This window comes from Bubalus kerabau, chromosome 17 (assembly GCF_029407905.1).
Source record: "Bubalus kerabau isolate K-KA32 ecotype Philippines breed swamp buffalo chromosome 17, PCC_UOA_SB_1v2, whole genome shotgun sequence".
Taxonomy (NCBI): Eukaryota; Metazoa; Chordata; class Mammalia; order Artiodactyla; family Bovidae; genus Bubalus; species Bubalus kerabau.
The window spans coordinates 37,308,066-37,328,898 of NC_073640.1; the positions used below are offsets into that span (position 1 = coordinate 37,308,066).

The 20,833-nt window shown below is 48.9% G+C and overlaps 1 protein-coding gene and 1 long non-coding RNA gene across 3 annotated transcripts in view; one reads left to right on the forward strand and one right to left on the reverse strand.

Moving 5' to 3' along the window:
* The window catches only part of LOC129630854 (uncharacterized), a 57,870-nt gene extending 47,096 nt beyond the window's left edge, over positions 1-10,774 (reverse strand). The window contains exon 1 of one of the 2 annotated variants that reach the window (XR_008703786.1): positions 10,648-10,774. This is a non-coding gene — a long non-coding RNA (uncharacterized LOC129630854). Of the gene's footprint in view, positions 1-758; positions 943-10,647 lie in introns of those variants that run through there. The other variant, XR_008703787.1, reaches the window with a different exon arrangement.
* Positions 10,775-11,846: 1,072 nt separating this feature from the next.
* LOC129630611 (procyclic form-specific polypeptide B1-alpha-like) lies at positions 11,847-15,893 on the forward strand. Its single transcript, XM_055551123.1, has 4 exons — positions 11,847-11,874; positions 14,193-14,353; positions 14,442-14,811; positions 15,788-15,893. Exons 1-4 carry the CDS (start codon positions 11,847-11,849, stop codon positions 15,841-15,843), a joined length of 615 nt encoding a protein of 204 aa, XP_055407098.1. The 3' UTR covers positions 15,844-15,893.
* The last annotated feature ends 4,940 nt before the right edge of the window (positions 15,894-20,833 follow it).

Genomic DNA, 20,833 nt, shown 5'->3' on the forward strand with positions numbered 1-20,833 from the left:
TATACTGAGGAATGAATCAGTGAGCTGGGCAAAAATGGAAATCACTGAAGCTGAACAGGAAAAAAAAAAAAAAAAAAGGACAAAAATCAATGAGGACAGTTTAAGAGACCTCTGGGACAACATCAAGCACACTAACACTCATATCATAAGAGCCTGAAAGAGGAGAGAGAAAGAACGGGGCAGAGAACATATCTGAAGACATAATACCTGAAAACTTCCCTAACCAAGGAAAGGAAACAGACATCCAGATTTAGGAAGCACGGTGTCCCAAACAGGATCAGCCCAAAGAAGACCACACCAAGACACACTGTAATTAAAGTGGTAAAATTTTTTTTAAAGAGAAAATATTAAAAGGTCACAAGGGAGTGGCATGATATACTTAGAGTGATAAAATGGGGAAACGTACCACCTAGAAAACTGGACCCAGCATGGCTTTCATTCAGGTTTGATGGAGAGATATAAAGTTTTACATACAGGCAAAAGCTGAAGGAGTTTACCACCACCAAACCAGCTTTATGAGAAACGTTAAAGGGATTTCTAACTGAAAAACAAAAGGCCACAACCAGAAACATGAAAATTATAAAAGGAAAAAGCTCATCAGTAAAGGCAAATATACAGTAAAGGTAGTAAATCAATTATGTACAAAGCTGTGGTCCTAGTGTGATTAGATTGCCTAGTTTTCTGTGAGTATGGTTTCAGTGTGTCTGCCCTCTGATGCCCTCTTGCAACACCTACCGTCTTACTTGGGTTTCTCTTACCGTGGGCGTGGGTATCTCTTCAAGGTTGCTCCAGCAAAGCGCAGCCAATGCTCCTTACCTTGGACGAGGGGTATCTCCTCACCACCGCCCTTCCTGACCTTCAACGTGGGATAGCTCCTCTAGACGCTCCTGTGCCCTCGCAGCCAGGACGTGGGGTTGGTCCTCCCTGCCGCCGCCCCTGGCCTCAGGCGTGGGGGTGTGGGGTAGCTCCTCCCGCCCACAGCCCCTGGCCTCAGGCTTAGTGGGGTGGGGTAGCTCCTCCCACCCGCTGCCCCTGGCCTCCGGCTTAAGGGCGTGGGGTATCTCCTCTCAGCCGCCCCGCCCCCCCCCCACCCCGACCTCAGACATGGGGTAGCTCCTCTCGGCTGTTCCTGCGCTGTCGCAGTCTGGCACTCTCGGCCGCGGCCCCTGACCTCAGACGTGGGGTAACTCCTCTCGGGCTGCGCTTAGCGCACCCATGGCAGCCGCCTGCGCTGTAGTGCGCCCGTTGGCATCACTGACTCGATGGACATGAGTCTGAGTGAACTCCGGGAGTTGGTGATGGACAGGGAGGCCTGGCGTGCTGCGGTTCACGGGGTTGCAAAGAGTCGGACACGACTGAGCTACTGATCTGATCTGATCTGTACAAAGCTAGTGAGAAGGCCAAAAGGCAAAAATAGCAAAATCATCTATACCTACAATAACCAGCTAAGGGATACACAAAACAAAAAGATGTAAAATACGATGTCAAAAACAGTAATCATGAGGGGAGGAGAGTTTAAAAATTCAGGGATGTTAAAATGCATTTGAAATTCAGAGATCAGCATCTTAAAACAATCATAGGTAGATAGATAGATAGAACTCATGGTAACCACAAACCAAAAATCTATAAGAAATACACACACCAAAAAAAGAGAGATAGAGAGAAAGGAATCCAAAGAAAGAAAAGAAAGTTAGTCTCGCTCAGTTGTATCCGACTCATTGGGATCCCATAGATTGTAGCCTGCCCCACTACTCTGTCCATGGAATTCTCCAGGCAAGAGTACTGGAGGGGGTTGTCATTTCCTTCTCCAGGTGATCTTCCCTACCCTGGGTCTCCTGCATTGTAGGCAGATTCTTTATCAACTGAGCCACTAAGGAAGCCAAAGGAATCCAAACATAACACTAAAGATAGTCATCAATTCACAAGGAAAGAGAACAAAAGAAGAAAAACGCAACAAAAAAGAACCTACAGAAACAAGCCCAAAACAGTGAACAAAATGGCAATAAGAATATTACCTATCAATGACTTCTTTAAATGTAAATGGGCTAAATGCTGTAATCAAAAGACACAGATTGGCTGAATGAATACAAAAACGAGACCCATATATATGGTGGTTATAAGAGAATCACTTCAGATCTTAAGACACATACAGACTAAAAGTGAGGGAATGGAAAAAGGTATTCTATGCAAACGGAAGTCAAAAGAAAGCCAGGGTAGCAATATTTGTATCAGACAAAATAGACTTTAAAACAAAGACTGTAACAAGAGATAAAGAAGGACATTACATAATGATCCAAGGATCAATCTGAGAAAAAGATATAACAATTGTAAATATATATGCATCCAACACAGGAGCACATCAGAAAGAATAAAATCAGATCAGATCAGATTAGTCGCTCAGTCATGTCCGACTCTTTGCGACCCCATGAATTGCAGCACACCAGGCCTCCCTGTCCATCACCAACTCCCGGAGTTCACCGAGACTCACGTCCATCGAGTCAGCGATGCCATCCAGCCATCTCATCCTCTGTCGTCCCCTTCTCCTCCTGCCCCCAATCCCTCCCAGCATCAGAGTCTTTTCCAATGAGTCAACTCTTTGCATGAGGTGGCCAAAGTACTGGAGTTTCAGCTTTAGCATCATTCCTTCCAAAGAAATCCCAGGGCTGATCTCCTTCAGAATGGACTGGTTGGATGTCCTTGCAGTCCAAGGGACTCTCCCAAAAAAGATGTCCTTTTCATTATAGGGGACTGGAATGCAAAAGGAGGAAGTCAAGATACACCTGGAGTAACAGGCAAATTTGGCCTTGGAATACGGAATGAAGCAGGGCAAAGACTAATAGAGTTTTGCCCAAAAAATGCACTGGTACATAACAAACACCCTCTTCCAACAACACAAGAGAAGACTCTATACACGGACATCACCAGATGGTCAACACCGAAATCAGACTGATTATATTCTTTGCAGCCAAAGATGAAGAAGCTCTATACAGTCAGCAAAAACAAGACCAGGAGCTGACTGTGGCTCAGACCATGAACTCCTTATTGCCAAATTCAGACTTAAATTGAAGAAAGTAGGGAAAACCACTAGACCATTCAGGTATGACCTAAATCAAATCCCTTATGATTATACAGTGGAAGTGAGAAATAGATTTAAGGGCCTAGATCTGATAGAGTGCCTGATGAGCTATGGAATGAGGTTCGTGACATTGTACAGGAGACAGGGATCAAGACCATTCCCATAGAAAAGAATAAAATACCTAGGAATAAATATAACTAAACGGAGAAGGCAATGGCACCCCACTCCAGTACTCTTGCCTGGAAAATCCCATGGATGGTGGAGCCTGGAAGGCTGCAGTCCATGGGGTCACTGAGGGTCGGACACGACTGAGCGACTTCACTTTCACTTTCCACTTTCATGCATTGGAGAAGGAAATGGCAACCCACTCCAGTGTTCTTGCCTGGAGAATCCAAAAACAAATGGAAGAATGTAACAAAACATAAACAGACTCACAGGTAATTGAGGGACGGCGGAGCCTGGTGGGCTGCCATCTGTGAGATCACACAGAGTCAGACATGACTGAAGCGACTTAGCAGCAAATATAACTAAAAAGGTAAAAGACACGTCTCTCATGTGTGCTTAGTCATGTCCAACTCTCGAGACTCCATAGACTGGAGTCTGCCAGACTCCTCTGTCCGTGGAATTTCCCAGGCAAGAATACTGGAGTGAGTTGCCATTTTCTCCTCCAGGGGATCTTCCCGACCCAGGGACTGAACCTGTGTCTCCTGCTTGGTAGGTGGATTCTCTACCACTGAGCCACCTGGGAAGTCCCAAAGGATATATACTCAGAAACTAAAAGACACTGTGGATAGAAACTGAAGACTACACAGACAGAAAGATGGGAATCCATCTTCATGGACTGGAAGAATGTTGTTAAAATGACCATATTACCCAAGGCAATTTACAGATTCAGTGCAATCTCTATCAAAATACCAAAGGCATTTTTCACAGAAGTGGAACAAATAATCTTAAAATTTATATAGAAACACAAAAGATACAGAATAGCCAAAATCATCTTGAGAAAGAAGAATAGAGCTGGAGGTACCACATTTCCTGACTTCAGACTGTATGATAATCAAAACAGTATGGTACAGACACAAGAAACAGACACACAGAGTAATGGATCAAAATAGAGACCCCAGAAATAACCCCCACACTTATGGGCAATTAATCTACAACAAAGGAGGCAAAAATATACAATGGGGAAAACACAGTGTCTTCAGTACTGGTGCTGGGGACACTGGAGAGCTACACGTGAAAGAATGAAAATATCGTCTCATACTATATACAAAAATAAACCCAAAATATATTAAAGACCTAAATGTAAGGCTGGGAACCATAAGACTCACAGAAAAAATCATCTGCAGAACACTCTTTGATACAAATCACAGCAAAAAAAACTTTGGGCCTGAGTCATAAGGCAAAAGAAATAAAAGGAAAAAATAAACAAATGGGATCTAATTAAACTTAAAAGCTTTTGCATAACACAGGAAACCTCAACAAAATACAAAGACGACCAATGGAAAGGAAAAAAATATTTGATGGGAGAAAACACTGGTCAAATGATAATGACCAATACGGGCTTAATATTCAGAATATATATGCAGCTCATACAATTCAATATAAAAAACAATTAAAAATGCACAGAAGACTTGAATAGACATTTTTCCAAAGAAGACATACAGATGTGCTGCTGTTGCTGCTAAGTCACGTCAGTCATGTCTGACTCTGTGCGATCCCATAGACAGCAGCCCACCAGTCTCCTCTGTCCCTGGGATTCTCCAGGCAAGAACACTGGAGTGGGTTGCCATTTCCTTCTCCAATGCATGAAAATGAAAAGGGAAGGTGAAGTCGCTCAGTCGTGTCTGACTCTTAGCGACCTCATGGACTACAGCCTACCAGGCTCCCCCGTCCCTGGGATTTTCCAGGCAAGAGTACTGGAGTGGGGTGCCATTGCCTTCTCCAAGTAGTAGCTCTACTTGGGCTAAACACTGTCAGGTGTCACTAGCAAGCCTGGTGGGATGGAGATTTCATGGGACCAGAGGAAACATCATGGTGTGACTGATGGGAAATTAATAGGTTTTGTGGATGTAAATTGTAGAGGCAAAAAAGAGAGGCATGGAACTGAGATCCTAGTAACCTTGACAGATCAGCCAGTGAGCACTTCACAAAAGTCCATGGCAGCTCTAAAGCTGGAGATGGACTACATTAAGACTGGTGGGGGGTTCTGCATGCCACCCTCGAAAATGCAGAACATCTAAATCTTCCTCATGCCACAAGCCTCAGCCTGGCTACCTTGACTTCAGCCTTGGCAGAGTAAGTGGAAAGAGAATCAGGTTTGGGGCCAGGCAAACATGGTGGTTAGGCCAACCTCGAGGGCTGGATCAAGAGCCCATCATGGGCAAAGTCCTCATTCTACACAGACTGGACCATCTGATCTCCTGAGCACACACATACCCAACCCCATCTTCTACAAGGTAGCCAGAGAGATCTTTTTAAAACACATACCTGACAATTTCACTCCCTCCATAAAGCTCTTACGTGTCCCCCAAGGACCTCAGCCTGTTATTCAAGGCATTAGTCTGTCATCCAAGGCCTTTATGACCTGCTGCAGTACAATGAGAAATATAGTTGGTCTCTATCCTGGCTTCCTGGCACAGAGCAAGTGAAAACCACATAATTTCTTGAATGTGAAGGATGATATGAGCATCTTTTGTTACAATACTTGGTTTTTATATAGAACCCCTAAGACTTGAAATTTCCTAAGTGATAGGAGTGTCTTTTATTAATCATACCAAGCCCTTAGATCATACCTGATTGCTAGTAGGGTGACTTCGAGTAGGGCCCTAACACAGCTCAGGATGGCTAGGGCACCAGAAATACCAAGTGATTACAGGGATGGAACTTCCAGCCCTACTCACTGTCCTATAGGAAGGGGATGGAGTGGATGGGGGTTGGAGATTCAGCTGAATAACAATGAGACTTGATGAACTTCCTGGTGGGCAAACACACAGAGGTGCAGGGAGGTGGTACCCCCAGAGAGGTTACAGGGGTTTCACACACCACTCCACACCTTCACACCTTCACACCTTTCCCTATACATCTCTCCCCTTTGGCTGTTCCTGAGTTGTATATCCTGTAAGAAACTGATAAACCTAAGTAAAGTGTTTCCCTGAGTTCTTAAAGCCATTCTCGCAAACTACTGAACCCAAGGAAAGGATCATGGGAACTTTCTCTTTATAATCAAAGGGTAGTTTTGCAACTGATAACTAAAGTGGGGGGCAGTCTTACTGTGCTGTGCCTTTAAGCTATGGGATCTGTGCTAACTCTGGGGAGCTGAAGAATTGAACCAAGTTGTTGGATATCCACTTGATGTCTGGAGAGTTGGAGAATCAATTTTCGGTGTGGGAAACACTCCAGACCTGCATTCCAATCTTCTCAAATAGTACATGAGTCATTCACACTCAACTGTGCTCCCAATATTCCAAATTACCTGTGTTTCTGGAATTACCTTGGTCTCTTGACAGCTATACCACCATTGCACACGCAAGCTACTCTCTCTCCTGGAACATCACCCAACCATGTCCATCTTGCAAAATCTTAATTAAACTTTAAGCTCAATTCAAAGAGCACAGTGCAGGCGTTTCTAACTTCCTCACATTGGGTTAAATGCCCTTTCTCTGGGCACATGTGGCACAGAAAATATATTGTTCTGTGACCACTGTCCTGCCTCTCCTGATGGATTGTAGGCTCCTTAAGAGCAGGGAACTGGTTTTCTATATTATTTGTTTCAACATGTTGGGCCTGGAGGAGGCAACAGTAAGTATGGATGGACGGGTGCAAATGAGGTAAACAGATGACTAGATGGATGAATAAATAGAGTCTGTGAGAATAAATGGATGGGTAAATGGACATGAGGAAAAATAAGTGCGTGTGTGGGAGGTGGATCGATGACAGGAAGGTTAGATGGATGGATAGATGTCAAAGATTTCATTTAACTCATGAATACACGTCAATGATTTTATTTAACTCATTAACTAATGAGGGAACCAGTAAGACATGATACACAATTTAAAGTCAAGTCCAAAGTGCAGCCACAGCTACAGCTTTTAGCTCACCCACTCCCAACAAGATACCAACTGGCCTCACCTAAAGAAACTCACTTGCATCACATGGGCCACAATAGTTTTCATCACAATCAGTTTTCTACTATTTCCAAAATAACAAAGCAGCTCAGAGACCATGAAAACTACAAATTCCTACAGAAACATAACCATGTGACAGGTTAACACCCAAAAGTCAATGAGAAGGACATCTGGTAATCTTTTCTGCCTATTTCAAAGTGTCTCATCATCTTACCTGGCATGGCTTAACCAGGTGTGCATCTCTGGAAAACCACTTCATTTCAGAGGGCCTCAGTCTCCTCATCAGCAAAGTGGGATGAGAGCACAAACCCCTCCATGCTTTTAGCAGAGAACAGCTTCAGAAGGTCTTGCTCTAGGTTTAATAGGTATTTCTCCACCTTCTGAGCTTCCTCCCTCTATCTACTTCAGCACTGCCTCTGAGCCTATTGGCCTTAGGAGGGCCCTGCCACTGTCCCCACACTTCAACAAGCATGAACCAAGGCCTCTTACTTCATCTCTCCTTAACACTACCAAGACATGTTCAGGGGATGGATGGGTAGATGGACTGGAAGACAGGAGTTGGGAGAGGTGGAACAGTGAGAGGGCAGATGGGCAAACGAGTGCATCAACAGATGACTGCAGGATGGGAGAAAGAACACATGAATTCATGGGAGGATAGGTGAGTGGATGGATAGATGGATGAATCAATCAATTCTAATGCCTGTACATCTAAGTCTTTAGGGTATCCTTCCATCTGGACTCCTCTCAGAGTTCTGCTGCATGCCAGCAACTCCTGAAATTCAACATGTATAAAATCAAACTCATATTATTCTTCCCCAAACTTGATTCCCTTCCAGTGTTCCACTCCTCAGTGAATCTATGACCCTGCTGCACCAAACAGAAATCTAGGCATCATCCTGACTCCACCTGCTCCCTCAACCCCCACACCCAAGACATCACCAAGTCTTACTGATTTTACCTTCCACATCTATCTCCAACCCATCTCTCTCTCTCCACCTCCAGGGGCACCATCACTCCTCTCCTGGGCTAGTGTGATCACCACTTCCCAGCCTCCTTGCCGCCATTCTGTTGTGCCCCCAACCGTCTCAGCACTACCAGTAAAACTCTTTTCAAAACGCAGGTCTGATTATGCTACCACCACTCATCCAAGCAGAGACATCACTTCGCCGACAAAGGCCTGCCTAATCAAAGCTATGGTTTTTCCAGTAGTCATGTACATATGTGAGAGAGCTGGACCATAAAAAAGCCTGAGCACCAAAGATTGATGTTTTTGAATTGTGGCGCTAGAGAAGACTCTTGAGAATCCCTCAGACTGCAAGGAGACCAAAACAGTCAATCTTAAAGGAAATCAACCCTGAATATTCATTAAAGGACTGATGCTGAAGCTCCAATACTTTGCCCACCTGATGCAAAGAGCCAACTCACTGGAAAAGATCTTAATGCTGGAAAAGATTGAGGGCAGGAGCAGAAGGGCCCAAAAGAGGATGAGACGGTTGGATGGCATCACCAACTCAATGGACATGAGTTTGAGCAAACTCCAGAAGGCAGGGAAAGACAGGGAAGGAAAGCCTGGCACGCTACAGTCCATGGGGTCGCAGAGAGTCAGACACGATTTAGTGACTGAACAACCACAACAATAAGTCCAATGTTGTTTAAAACACTCTTATGCCCTCCACAGCTCTCAAGATCAAAAGCAGTCCTGGCCCCAGCCCACTTCTCCTGTCTCCTGACAAGGTCAGACCTCCTATAACACTCACTCACATGCTTCCCAAACTTGTGGCATGTCTCATGGTGGCAAGTTTACATTTATCTGCCACTCCTTGGTTGATGTCTGACACCTCCTCTACACAGTGAGCCCCACAAAGGAGAGACCATGACTATTCTGGCTTTGTCTTGGGATCAAGCAGATCGTGTGTAAATCTGGGTTCTGCCTCTAATTAGCCATGTGACAATGAGCAAGTTATTCAGCCTCCATAAACTCCTTGCTGCACAAAGAAAAATGGAGAAAGTATCATCCCCTCTACAGGATACCATGAAGATGGAAATAAACAATGCACGTAGAGTGGTTGACAGAGGGTCTGGTCGCTGGGAGGACACATCATGACTGGTTGGAAACAGCGGCAGAAAGGTTTGCATACAGACCCTGCTCACCTCTCAACCAGCTGACCCTGAAATAAGCCCTGTCCCGAATACAGATCTTCAAGCAGGCCCAGAAGTAGGCTCCCCTAGATAGGCCTCTGGGGACCTCTCCCAGGGTCCTGAAAGGGTGGCCTCCCTGCTAACAGGGAACAGTGAGGGGCAGCCTGCCCCAGCCGTCCACCTGGAGAAAGGCGTAGGGGCCGGAAGGGTTTAGGAACCCTGAGGCCAGCCCTCTTAATAGGTCCATTTCATCAAGTCCCCTCCTCCCTCAAGAGTCACAGTGGCTCCCCGCTGCCTAGAGCATCAGAGGCAGCCTCCTTTACCTGGAATCTCATCTCCATTCTCCATCTGGCACCTGGCTCCCCAGAGCCCACCCTTCATCCAGAAAGACCTCCTCACCAAGCCTCCATACCCCTTCCCGACTGCAGGCCCTGCCACCCCGCATTCTGGAAAGCCTTCAGTCTTCAGGTGTTCCTCTCTAAATCCTTCCCCACCCCTCATACTCTGTCTTTCAGAAAGCCCTCTAAGACTCACCCAGCCCACACTAACTTCCTTCTCTTCTGAGGGCCTTGGGTCTGAAATCTCCAAAGAAAGGCTAAGCTCTGATGTAAAACAGACCCATCTGGATACAGTTGCAAGCTTACTACTGTTTGCATTTCTTAAAAAATAAAATCATGACTGTTATACAAATATGAAATGAACTGCACCCGTCAAAGATTTCATTTTTAACTCATTAATTAACGAGGGAAAAATAAGACATTTTACACAATTTAAAGGAAAATCTGAAGCACAGCCACAAGCATCGCTCTTAGCCTCCTCTCACAAGATCTCCATTGACCTCACCTGATAAAATGTATTTGCATCTCAAAAGACAGCAACAGTTTCCCATCAGAGTCAGGTTCCTATAACTTCCAAAGTAATTAAACAGCTCAGAGACCATGAAAGCTACAAATTCCTATTGCTGTTTGTTGTTCTTTAGTTGCTAAGTCTTCGTGTTCCCATGGACTAGCCCACCAGGCTCCTCTGTCCATGGGATTTTCCAGACAAGAATATAGGAGCAGGTGGCTATTTCCTTCTCCAGGGGACCTTCCCAAGCCAGGGATCAAACCCACGTTTCCCCCTCAGCAGGCGGATTCTTCACCGCTGAGCCACCAGGGAAGCCCTAGAGAAACAGACAATCATGTGCCAGGTAACACCTAAGAGTCAATTAGAAGGACACCTGGTGATCTTTCTGCTGTTTTAAAGTGTCTCATCATCTTACCTGGCACGGCTTAACCAAGTGTGCATCTCTGGAAAATCACTTACATTTGGTGGTTCTCAGTCTCCTCACCCGTAAAGTGGAGTGTGAGCACAAAACCCTCCATTCTCTCAGCAGAGAGCAGCTCCAGGAAGCGCTACCTAGGGCTCCACAGGTGTTTCTGTGCCCGGCCCCGCCCCAGCTTCCACCCTCTGCTTTAGCACTTCTGAGCTAGTCAGCCTTGGGGGCGCTGCACTCCTGGGCGCCACACCCCACCAAGCAAGAACCAAGCCCTCTTCTTTTCCTTCATCTCCCTTAACATGTTCAAGGAGACTATGAGCAAAATCAGAGGGAGAGAAAAAGGTCTTTTTAAAGCTGGTGGTGGAGAAGGCAATGGCACCCCACTCCAGTACTCTTGCCTGGAAAATCCCATGGATGGAGGAGCCTGGAAGGCTGCAGGCCACGGGGTCGCTGAGGGTCGGACACGACTGAGCGACTTCCCTTTCACTTTTCACTTTCATGCATTGGAGAAGGAAATGGCAACCCACTCCAGTGTTCTTGCCTGGAGAATCCCAGAGATGGGGGAGCCTGGTGGGCTGCTGTCTATGGGGTCGCACAGAGTCAGACACGACTGAAGTGACTTAGCACTTAGCAAAGCTGGTGGCAGGGGTGGAGGGGGAGGGGGCTGCTTCCCTAGTGGCTCAGTAGTAAAGAATCTGCCTGCCAATGCAAGAAACACGGGTTCCATCCATGATCCAGGAAGATTCCACATGCCTCGAAGCAACTAAGCCTGTGTGCCACAACTACTGAGCCTGTGACTTCGGGAGTTGGTGATGGACAGGGAAGCCTGGTGTGCTGCAGTCCATAGGGTTGCAAAGAGTTGGACGTGACTGAGGGGCTGAACTGAACTGACCCTTAGTATTAAATATCAGAAGACTCCTCCCAACATTAGAATTGGTAAGTTGACCAAACCTCGGAGTGACAAGGATAAGAGAACACACTCTAAGGCAGGTCCCCACAGCCTGGCACTGGACTCTTGGGGCACCTCACTGTCCTGAGATGGAACTACATGACCCCTCCCAGCTCCCTCCTCCAACCTCGATACTCTCCCTTTGGTGTAACAGACACTGAACATCAGTGTGCTTCCCTGGTGTCCAGAAGATGTCCCTCCTATGACTCTGACCCCATACAGAAGAAAGCCTCAATAATATATGGACATACCCACTGAAGTCAAGAATAATCACAGACCCGCACAAACTTACCCACGATGATGTTCACTGTGGTGTTGCGTGAAAGTGTGAAAATCTCAAAACTGAACACCCAGCAGTAGAGAACTGATTAAATACTGGATTGGTATTTCCGTAACATCTTATAGGAAAACTCAAGTGAACCTTTTGGACAACCCAATAAAATACAGTAAAGCCATCTGACACAGTGCTAGGCAGCCATGAAAACCGTGATGTAGGAGAAGAGGGTGAGCAAGCTCACTCCATTAAGGACACTTGTAGAGTTGTGAGATTAAAAAGGAAAAAAAAGAAACCTCAACATTAATAGTGATCAGTATTTGTGTTCTTTTTTCACTTTTTCAACTAATATGTGTGTGGATAGATACATAGGCAGATCAACATAAGCCTGAAGCTAAACCCCAACACCACATGCCCAGTGGAAACCATTCTGCATTCCAGTGCAAAGAACAAGTCAGATCTGTCAGCTCAGCAACGTTCAAATGGGGTGGAAGGGGGTGAACTCTTTTTCAGCTAGGGCCTTCCACAAGGACCCCACAAAATACACATATACACAGTCTTGCCAATGGGAGAAAGAAATGGCAACCCACTCCAGTATTCTTGCCTAGAGAATCCCGTGGACAGAGGAGCCTGGTGGGCTGCTGTCCAAAGGGTCACACAGAGTCGGAAACAACTGAAGTGACTTAGCATGCATGCATGCATTGGAAAAGGAAATGGCAACCCACTCCAGTGTTCTTGCCTGGAGAATCCCAGGGACGGGGGAGCCTGGTGGGCTGCCGTCTGTGGGGTCGCACAGAGCCGGACACGACTGAAGCGACTTAGCAGCAGCAGCAGCAGCAGCACAGTCTCACCAAAGGGGACAGAGTAAAGGTAAAACCACTCAACAACCAGAATATCCATCCTGCACAGATCAGCAGGTGTCTGCTCAAGAAGGTCAAGGTCACCTTTAGCAGAGTGGTGCAGGGGGCAGAGCCCTGGCCTGGGAGCCCTAGAACCACCAACCCTAGCTGGTCTGTCCCCTCCTTTCTCTAGTCCTTTAATTGTTCATCCATAAAATAAATGTGTGAAGTTGGACAAAAGACCTCTCAGGTTCCATTTGTTAGGACTGGGAGATGTTTCCCTATATTCTGGCCCCATCCCCGACACAGTTCATGTGCCCCACCCCCCCAACAGTTCTGGATGGAGGTGGAATCCTCCAGCCGGGGTCCCTTCATCTCCTTCAGTCTAGGGTGATAAGGTAGACAGTGCAGGAGGCAGAGCCCAGAATAAACTGCTAGCAAAGAGAGCTGGGAAGAGCCTCACTCACCAAGCAAGGCTCTAGACCATGCAGGTCCGCCTCCACCCAGGGAAGCCCAAGATATGGTGATTGGCAGAGCTGGGGTGGAGGGAGGTTTGTTTTCTCAACCAGAGCCTGCTCTGCCCCTACCCTCCACTCAGTGCCAATGGCTGCCTGGCCTCTCCTCCACCCCATCCCTCTGGCTCCTCTCCTTCTCCACCTTTTATCATCAACATGTGCAGCTCCTTATCCTCATGTTTTATATTTGGTAACATGACCATCAAGGAAATGGGGGTTAGGAGAACTGTCAATAAAGTATTTCATCAATTAATTCATCAAATTTAGAGTGCATGCTCTGGGCAGGCCCCCAGGGGTCTCCCTCTAAGGCTCCCAGTTAACTGTGTGAGTGCTGTCACTTCAGGCATGTCCAACACTTTGCGACCCCACTGACTGTAGCCCACCAGGCTTTTTTGTCCATGGGATTCTACAGGCAAGAATACTGGGCTGCCATGCCCTCCTCCAGGGGATCTTCCCGACCCAAGAATCGAACCCGTATCTCCTGCATCTCCTGCACTGCAGGCAGGTTCTTTACCCACTGAACCACCTGGGAAGCCCTCCCAGCTAAGTAGAGATTAAATGATTCCACAAATAACTGGCAAGCACCAAGACTAGCAGGGGTGCAATAATCAGGAGAGGAGGTCTGGGGACGCGGCTGGTCCACGGCCCCTAAGTAGAGTTGGGACAGAGCAGGAAAGCCAGGAGCCTCTCCCTGAGTCAGGCACCAGGGTCAGGGTCAAGCTCTATGCCTAAGGTTTGGGTATGGCGGGGTGAAAGGGCACAGGATTGGGCGAGGGGAATAGGAAATAGGCAAGCTGGTCACTCAGGAGAGGAACGCTTCAGCCAGGCCTAACCGACATTCCGGAACACCCAAGAATCACCGGCGGGCAATTGGGAGCAGGAGGCTCTGCCAGGCTTGTCTGCTTCGCCCAGTGGCCATGACAGGGGTCCCCTTGCCCGGTGCCCAGGCTGGCCTCTGAAAAACCTGTCTGGATGTTCCTCCCTGCTCATATTGGCTGTCTACTCTCTTTTGCAGGTTTGTATGTCTGCGCCTCTGCTCCCGCCTGTCTGTATGTCACACTCTACACATGCCTGTCCGTCTGTTCTCACACGTCTGGCTGGCGCGCTGGCCTCCCAGCTTCTCTCGGCCTCCTGGCCGTGCGCCCCGCCTGCCGCTGTGTGGGTGTCGGGCTGGCAGTGCGCAGAGGGGCGCGGCTCGGCCCTCCCCCTCCGCCGCTTCCCCCCAGCTCGGGAATGACCCGGGCGGCGGCCCGGCGCTGCTGAGGCTCCGGAGTCGCGGCGCAGGACAGCGGGAGCGGGCGGCCGTGGCGTGGGCGGCTGCGCGGGGCCGGCGGAGGGCCGGGCGGGGCTGCGGCAGGGCAGGGCCGGCACCGGGAAACTGCTGCCGCCGCCGCCTCGGCCGGGGATCGCGGGCCCCTGGTCGGCTCGGCCGGGCCCCGCCCCGCCCCGCCCCTGCACGCCGAGCAGGCCGTGGCGGAAAGGCGCGCCCCCCGCGACGCCCGAGCCCGAGCGCAGCGGCATCCGAGCGGGAACCAGAACGCTAGCGGGAGCGGAGCCAGAGCGGGAACCCGAGCTGGAGCCGAAGCTGGAGCCGGCAGTGCGGCGCACCGAGCGGAGCGAGGCAGCCAAGCCGAGTAAGGGGCGTGGGGCCGGGGGCGGCGCTGGGGAGGGGCGGGGAGGGGGTCCCGGCCCCCTCCCCCGCGCTCTGCGGCGGCCCCAGCGCACGCACACATTCCGGGGGCGCTCAACGCTGTCCCGGGGCGGAACGGCAGCGCGCTTCGAACGGGATCCCCGCTCTCCTGCGGATCCCTACCCCGACCCCCGCGCCCCCGGGCGGGCCACCGGGACACGCGCGGACCGTGGCTGCCCCTAAACATGCCATCGGGCCCCGGGATGGAGAGCACTCCCCGATTCTTGCCTGACTGGAGTCCCACACGAACATCCACCCTATGTAGGGGGCATGTCCACGACCCCGCGCTCTTGGTTTCCCAGATCCCTAAACAACCCATCCAAGAAGGGGGAACCAGGACGCACTTATGGCTGGGGTGGAAGAGGAAAGGGGCCCCGGACTTGAAGAGTTTGAAGCTAGAAGCCAGCCTCGACCCTCGAGCAGGGAAGTTTGACCCTCCAACGGGCGGGTCACCAGAGCCATGCCCCCGCTTCAGTGCCTGCCTGCCGCGCTGGTCTATCTCAGTACCATCGGTGGGAGAGGAGGTGTCCACACTGCACCTTCTCCAGCTCTGGGTCAGACTTTCCCTTGCGCTGTAAGTGAGGCTGATTCCGAGGCGGCTGCTCTGGCCGGCTGCGCAGCGCCGAGCGGTATAGCCGCCCCTCCCCACGCGCCCTCGGAAGTTGGTTAGTGCCCATTCGCTCCACGGCTGACTCGCACAGCCGTTCCCCTCTCCCCATCGGCCAGGTGGTCCTGAGGCTGGCTCGAAGAGGATCCAGGGCTGCCCTCCTGATCCCGCGCGCCGTGCCGGGGTTGGGGGGGGGGGGGGGGGGCGGGGCGGGGGGAGATAGCCAGGCCAGGCTGGGAAGGGGAGGGCACGAGTGACAGGTGTCAGCCGCGGAGGCTCCAGAAGCTTGGTCCTTGGTCTTGATTTCACACAGTCCCACAGGCGCCTGCCTTTGAGCAAGCCCCTCCTGACTCTCCTCAAACATCCTGACTGCTCACTGGAACAAGTGGCTTCACGTCTTTGTGCCTCAGTTGCTCTACTGACATGTAGGTAGGATTCTGTTGTGAGCAACGTGTTAAAGGGCTTCCGAACCAGAGGGTGGGCTTGGCTGACTTTCTAGCTGTGTGGCGTTAGGCGAGATGCTTAACCTCTCTGAGCCTCAGTTTCCCTATCTGAAACATGGGGAAGGTGGGTGGGTTGGAGGGAATAAATGAGGCAATGCCTGGGGACGGGGGCAGGACTAGCCTGGTGCTTGGCACACAGCTAGCACTCAGTTCAGGCTAACTACAGGTGACATTCTGTGAAGTGTCCAGCCCCAGTGGATGCTAAGGCAGAGCAAGGTCCTCTGAGGTGGGAGGGACACCACCCCTTCTCAACCCCATTCTGAGGAAGTCCTGAATCCCCTAAGGCCTTCTTGACATATACTGCAATGGCAGAACCCTCTCCTTAGGGCCAGCCCTTTCTCACTGTTGCCTCCTCCCTGGGCATTCTGCTTCCCAGGCGCTGGCCTCCTCCTACCTATCATCTCCATCCCCGTTGAGAAAGACTATCTAACCCACTCTTTCTTTGGCCCTAGATTGATGTCTGTTCCCCAGGCAGAGGGCTCCCCATGTCCTTCTCACACTCTGTGCAAGGGAATTCACACCTCCCTCCACTCCTGGGTTTGGGCCTAGGGAAGACTGCTTTCCCTAAGGAGCAATCAGACAGTCAGGTGGCTTGGATGTTCCAGTGGTGACAGTTCAGACAGGCAGCGAAAAGCAGCAGAGGGAGCAGCTACTAGGGCAAGGAGACAGCGCGAAGTCGGAGGGGGTCCCAACCCTGAAGCTGTGTGGACTGTATGTTCATCCAGGCGACTGAGCCACGAGGCACCAGAAATGATGAGCCTTGGGGAGGAAGTGGGGCCCGTGAATGACTTTGAGCGGTTAGAAGTTCAGAGCTGGAAGGTCCCCAGGAAGAGATCTGCCCAGTCTGTGCAGTGGAGGCTTCAGATCCAGAGCAGAAGCCAGGAGGCCCAGGAGCTAGGGGAGAATGCTGGAATCCTTGGAGTGGCATGGCAGCTTAATGGTGCCCCAGGTGTTGGGAAGAAAACAAATTCCACCACTTGTGGACACCTGTATTAGTCCTACTCACCTGTGCCTCAGCTGCCACAACAGAAGGGAATGTTGGGGGTTGCAGGGCAGTCTATCCACATGTTGCCTGGTGGGACACACAGAATGGGCTGCCTCCTTGAAGCTCTTTCTACACAGACACCCCCTCTGTCCTCTTCTTCCTCTGCAGCTACTCCCCTCCCCCATTCACCCACCAGGGTGTCACACCCTTGCATTTTCCATAACTCTCACCTCTTCTTCCCAAAGGAGTTAATCAGAAACTAATTAGGAGGTTTGTGTCTCCTAGTTCACACAGTATTTGGAACACAGCCAGGCATCAACGTGATGGGGATACAGGCACCTCCTTCAGTCTTGGAGAATCATTAGTTAGACACATTCAGCCGCCTATTACCTGAAGCCTGTGCCCTGGAAGTGCTCAGAGCACAAGGTGTGGGAAGGTGGCAGTCGGCTCTCAGCTTCCTAAAAGGAGAGGGCTTTCACCCTCCTGAAGCTTCCTGGAAACCATGCGGGCTTCTGAAGCCCACTGGCACAAAGAATTGTGTCTGAGAGCACAGCTTCTTGTAGCTGGACTACATGGGTTTATGGCACGGGATTCTAGGCAGGAGATTCACCCTTCAGAGCCTCCACTTCTCTTGAAAATGGGAACAAATACTCCACACCTCCCAGTATAGTTGTGAGGACTGAAGAAAAATATACAGGAATCACACAGCAGTGTCGAACAGACCCCTTGCAATGGCCTTGCTATGTCCGCATTAAGAACATGCATTGAACACATGCTGTTTCCCAAGCATAAGTATTTTCTCTTTGGAGTCTGACAACAGCCCTCTGATCTAGGTACTATAATTGTCCCTATTTTACAGATGAGAACACTGAGGCTTAGAAAGGCTAAGAACTAACTTTGCTAGGTATAGGAAACGTAAAACATCACTATGACTCATCATAATTTTATGAGTTTGTAAAATTGATAATTAGCACACTGTATTTTAGATAATATGTAATTAGTTACTGGAATGTTTCCTCCATGGGTATCTCCAATCATTGGACATCTGTGTTAATTGCCCATGGGCAATTTTTTGAGACACCTTCATGTTTTTCTATTCAAACAGTATCAAACTGATTTAAAAGAGCAGCTTCCCCCACTTATTCCCTATCCTTCCTCTCCATTTTTCTCCATAGCCCTATCACCCCCAACATTTATATATCTTATTCATCTGTTTATTGTCTGCCCTCATCCATATAATGTAAACTCCCCAAAGGCAGGGACTTTTAACCATTTTGCTAACTCTCATATCCCCAGAGACAAAAGCAACAACCACCACTTCATATGCTTTGCAAATTATAAAGTGTTTTACAAACATAAGGTCCATTATTGTTATTATTTTTGCCAAGTGTATAGCTTGCCTGAAAATAAAACCTTAAGGTTCATGGCAGAAACTCCCCTCAAAATTATGGCAAATAGGACCTGCTCAAGTGCCAGGGAAAATGTGATGAAGGTTAAAACCAGTTGGAGATTACTTTCCTAACATGTTAATAAAGCTCCTTATCAGTAAGTTGAAAGACAAGTTAATTTTTGTTAATCTTTGCAACAACAAATGGTAGGCTCAAAGGCAATTAAATTAGCATTTAAAATTTCCAATGAGTTAACTATCACTGATTTATTCACTTACTCTTTATTTTGTTATGGAAAATCATTTGTAAAAAACAAAAGAACATAACAAGCCTCCTCAATCCCACCACTGCCCAGAGTGTGGGTACCCACATAACTGGATACTTCAGTCTATTTCCTTTTCATCTTTTTCTGTGTGTGAATATTTTCTCTCATTTTTTTCCTTAGAAAATAAGGGATCATGTTGTCAGCAGAGTTATATAACCAGCTTACTTGGTGACATCCCCCCACCATTGACATTAAAGTGAAAGTCTTTATATTATTAAAATTTCTTTAAAACATTACTCTATGGCTATATAATATTCCATTATAAGCATATGCCAAAATTTTCTCAGCCTGTCCTCTGTTATTGGACACTGGGGTCGCTGCTGTAATAATGTTTTTCTATATCCTTACTGGTGTTGTCTAGGCCTTGAATGAGTCTTCTCTACATCCTTGGTCATGACCTACTTGCTGGTTTGCAAATGGACTGGTTTACGTAGTTAGTAAATCCATTCTTAGAGGTTAGGCGCTGGTGGCAGTGGGGATGGCAACTGATCCAACAGAGCGCTGCTCCAGGTAAACTAAGGCAACATGGAGACCCAGGAAGCTCCAGGCATTTCCTGACCAACCCAGGATAGCACACATGTGGCCAGATGCTCTATGGGGGCAGAAGGCCTCTTTGCTGCCACGGCTGCCAAACAGCCTGGATCCCTTTCCTAAAATCAGTACCAAGTGACTTGCTTGCAAATCTGTGTGTCCTCTGCCAGCCTCTCTGCTATCATCCTCTCACTCTTTTTGTCCTCCGCTCCTGAGTTCATCTGTGTCTTCATTTGATCACATGACAAATGTTTACAGGCACACCTTGTTTTATGGCTCTTCACAGATATTGCTTATTTTTACCAACTGAAGGTTTGGGACAGTCTTGAACCAAACAAGTCTGTCAGTGCCATTTTTCCAACTGCATTCGCTCACTTCATGTCTCTTGTGTCACATTTTGGTAATTCTCACATTTCAAAAATTTTTTCTTGTTGTTATATTTGCTATAGTGACCTGTAATCAGTGGTTTTTGATGTTGCTATTGCAATAAGGGGCTTCCCAGGTGGCGCAGTGGTAAAGAATCTGCCAGCCAACGCAGGAGACACAAGGGACATGGATTCGATCTCTGGGTGGGGAAGATGCCCTGGAGGAGGAAATGGCAACCCACTCCAGTATTCTTGCCTGGAAGATTCCATAGACAAAGGAGCCTGGCGAGCTACAATCCCTGTTGCAAACAGTCAGACAGCACTGAGTGAGCATACATCACAGTAAGATTACCATTCACTGAAGGCTCAAAGGATGATTACCATTGTTTAGCAATAATGTATTTTTAAAGTAAGGTATGTACACTGTATTTTACACAAACGGCTACTGCAAACTTCATAGAGTGCAGGATAATTTAAACCTAATTTTGATATGCACTGGGACACCAAAAAAAAACCTGAATGACTCGCTTTACTGTGGTGGTCTGGAATCTCGCGGACCACCAAACCACAGTTAGCTCTGAGGTATTACCTGTAATGACATCTATCTGCACTTGCCATGGGATTTTTTTTTTTCGCCATTAGAGGGACCATCAGCTGGTTCTCACACTTCAAGACCAGCCTCCCTCATTTCTGAGACTCCTTTCTGTGTAAAATGGGGATTTGTTTTGAGATCCAGTGGTTTGAGCACGCATCGCAAAGACGTGGCCCATCCCCCACGCCAGCCACTGTGCGGCCCTGCCCACTTCACCACGGACCCTGGTGAAACGCAACCCTCCAGTATGGCTGCCTCTGCTGCGCATGCGCGAACCATCCTGTCTCGCGCAGTTACCCGGCTGCTTCTGCCCGGGATACGGAGCCAGTCCCCTTAACCACAGGCTCACTGATCGAGATCGGAGTGTCACGGTGAGCCACGGAGCGGAGGGATTCTGGGAGCAGGGACGCGAAGCGAAGTGGGAGTGACGTGGACTTGCCGCCCACCATTCGGCCACTTCAGAACCTGGAAAACTGCAGTCTGCCGGCCGCCCGCCTGCCCGCAATCCAGTCGGAGATGAGTCACAGGCAGGGATGCGCCTCGCCTCAGATGCTGGGCGCTGAGTGAGACGGGCGAGAGGGAAGACGTGACCTGGGTGTCAGATCTGTGGTGTGGGGTGTCCCTGGCAGTAACCGCGAGGTAACAAGGTCCCTCTCTGCATTTTTCTCTC

Excerpts from the sequence above, each read along its gene's own strand:
- LOC129630611 (XM_055551123.1), top strand. The coding sequence starts at position 11,847 with ATGATGTTCACTGTGGTGTTGCGTGAAA. Across the intron at positions 14,354-14,441 it reads GTGTGGGTGTCGGGCTGGCA|GCTCCGGAGTCGCGGCGCAG; the intron begins GTGCGCAGAGGG and ends GGCGCTGCTGAG. Across the intron at positions 14,812-15,787 it reads GAGCGAGGCAGCCAAGCCGA|TCCCACAGGCGCCTGCCTTT; the intron begins GTAAGGGGCGTG and ends GATTTCACACAG.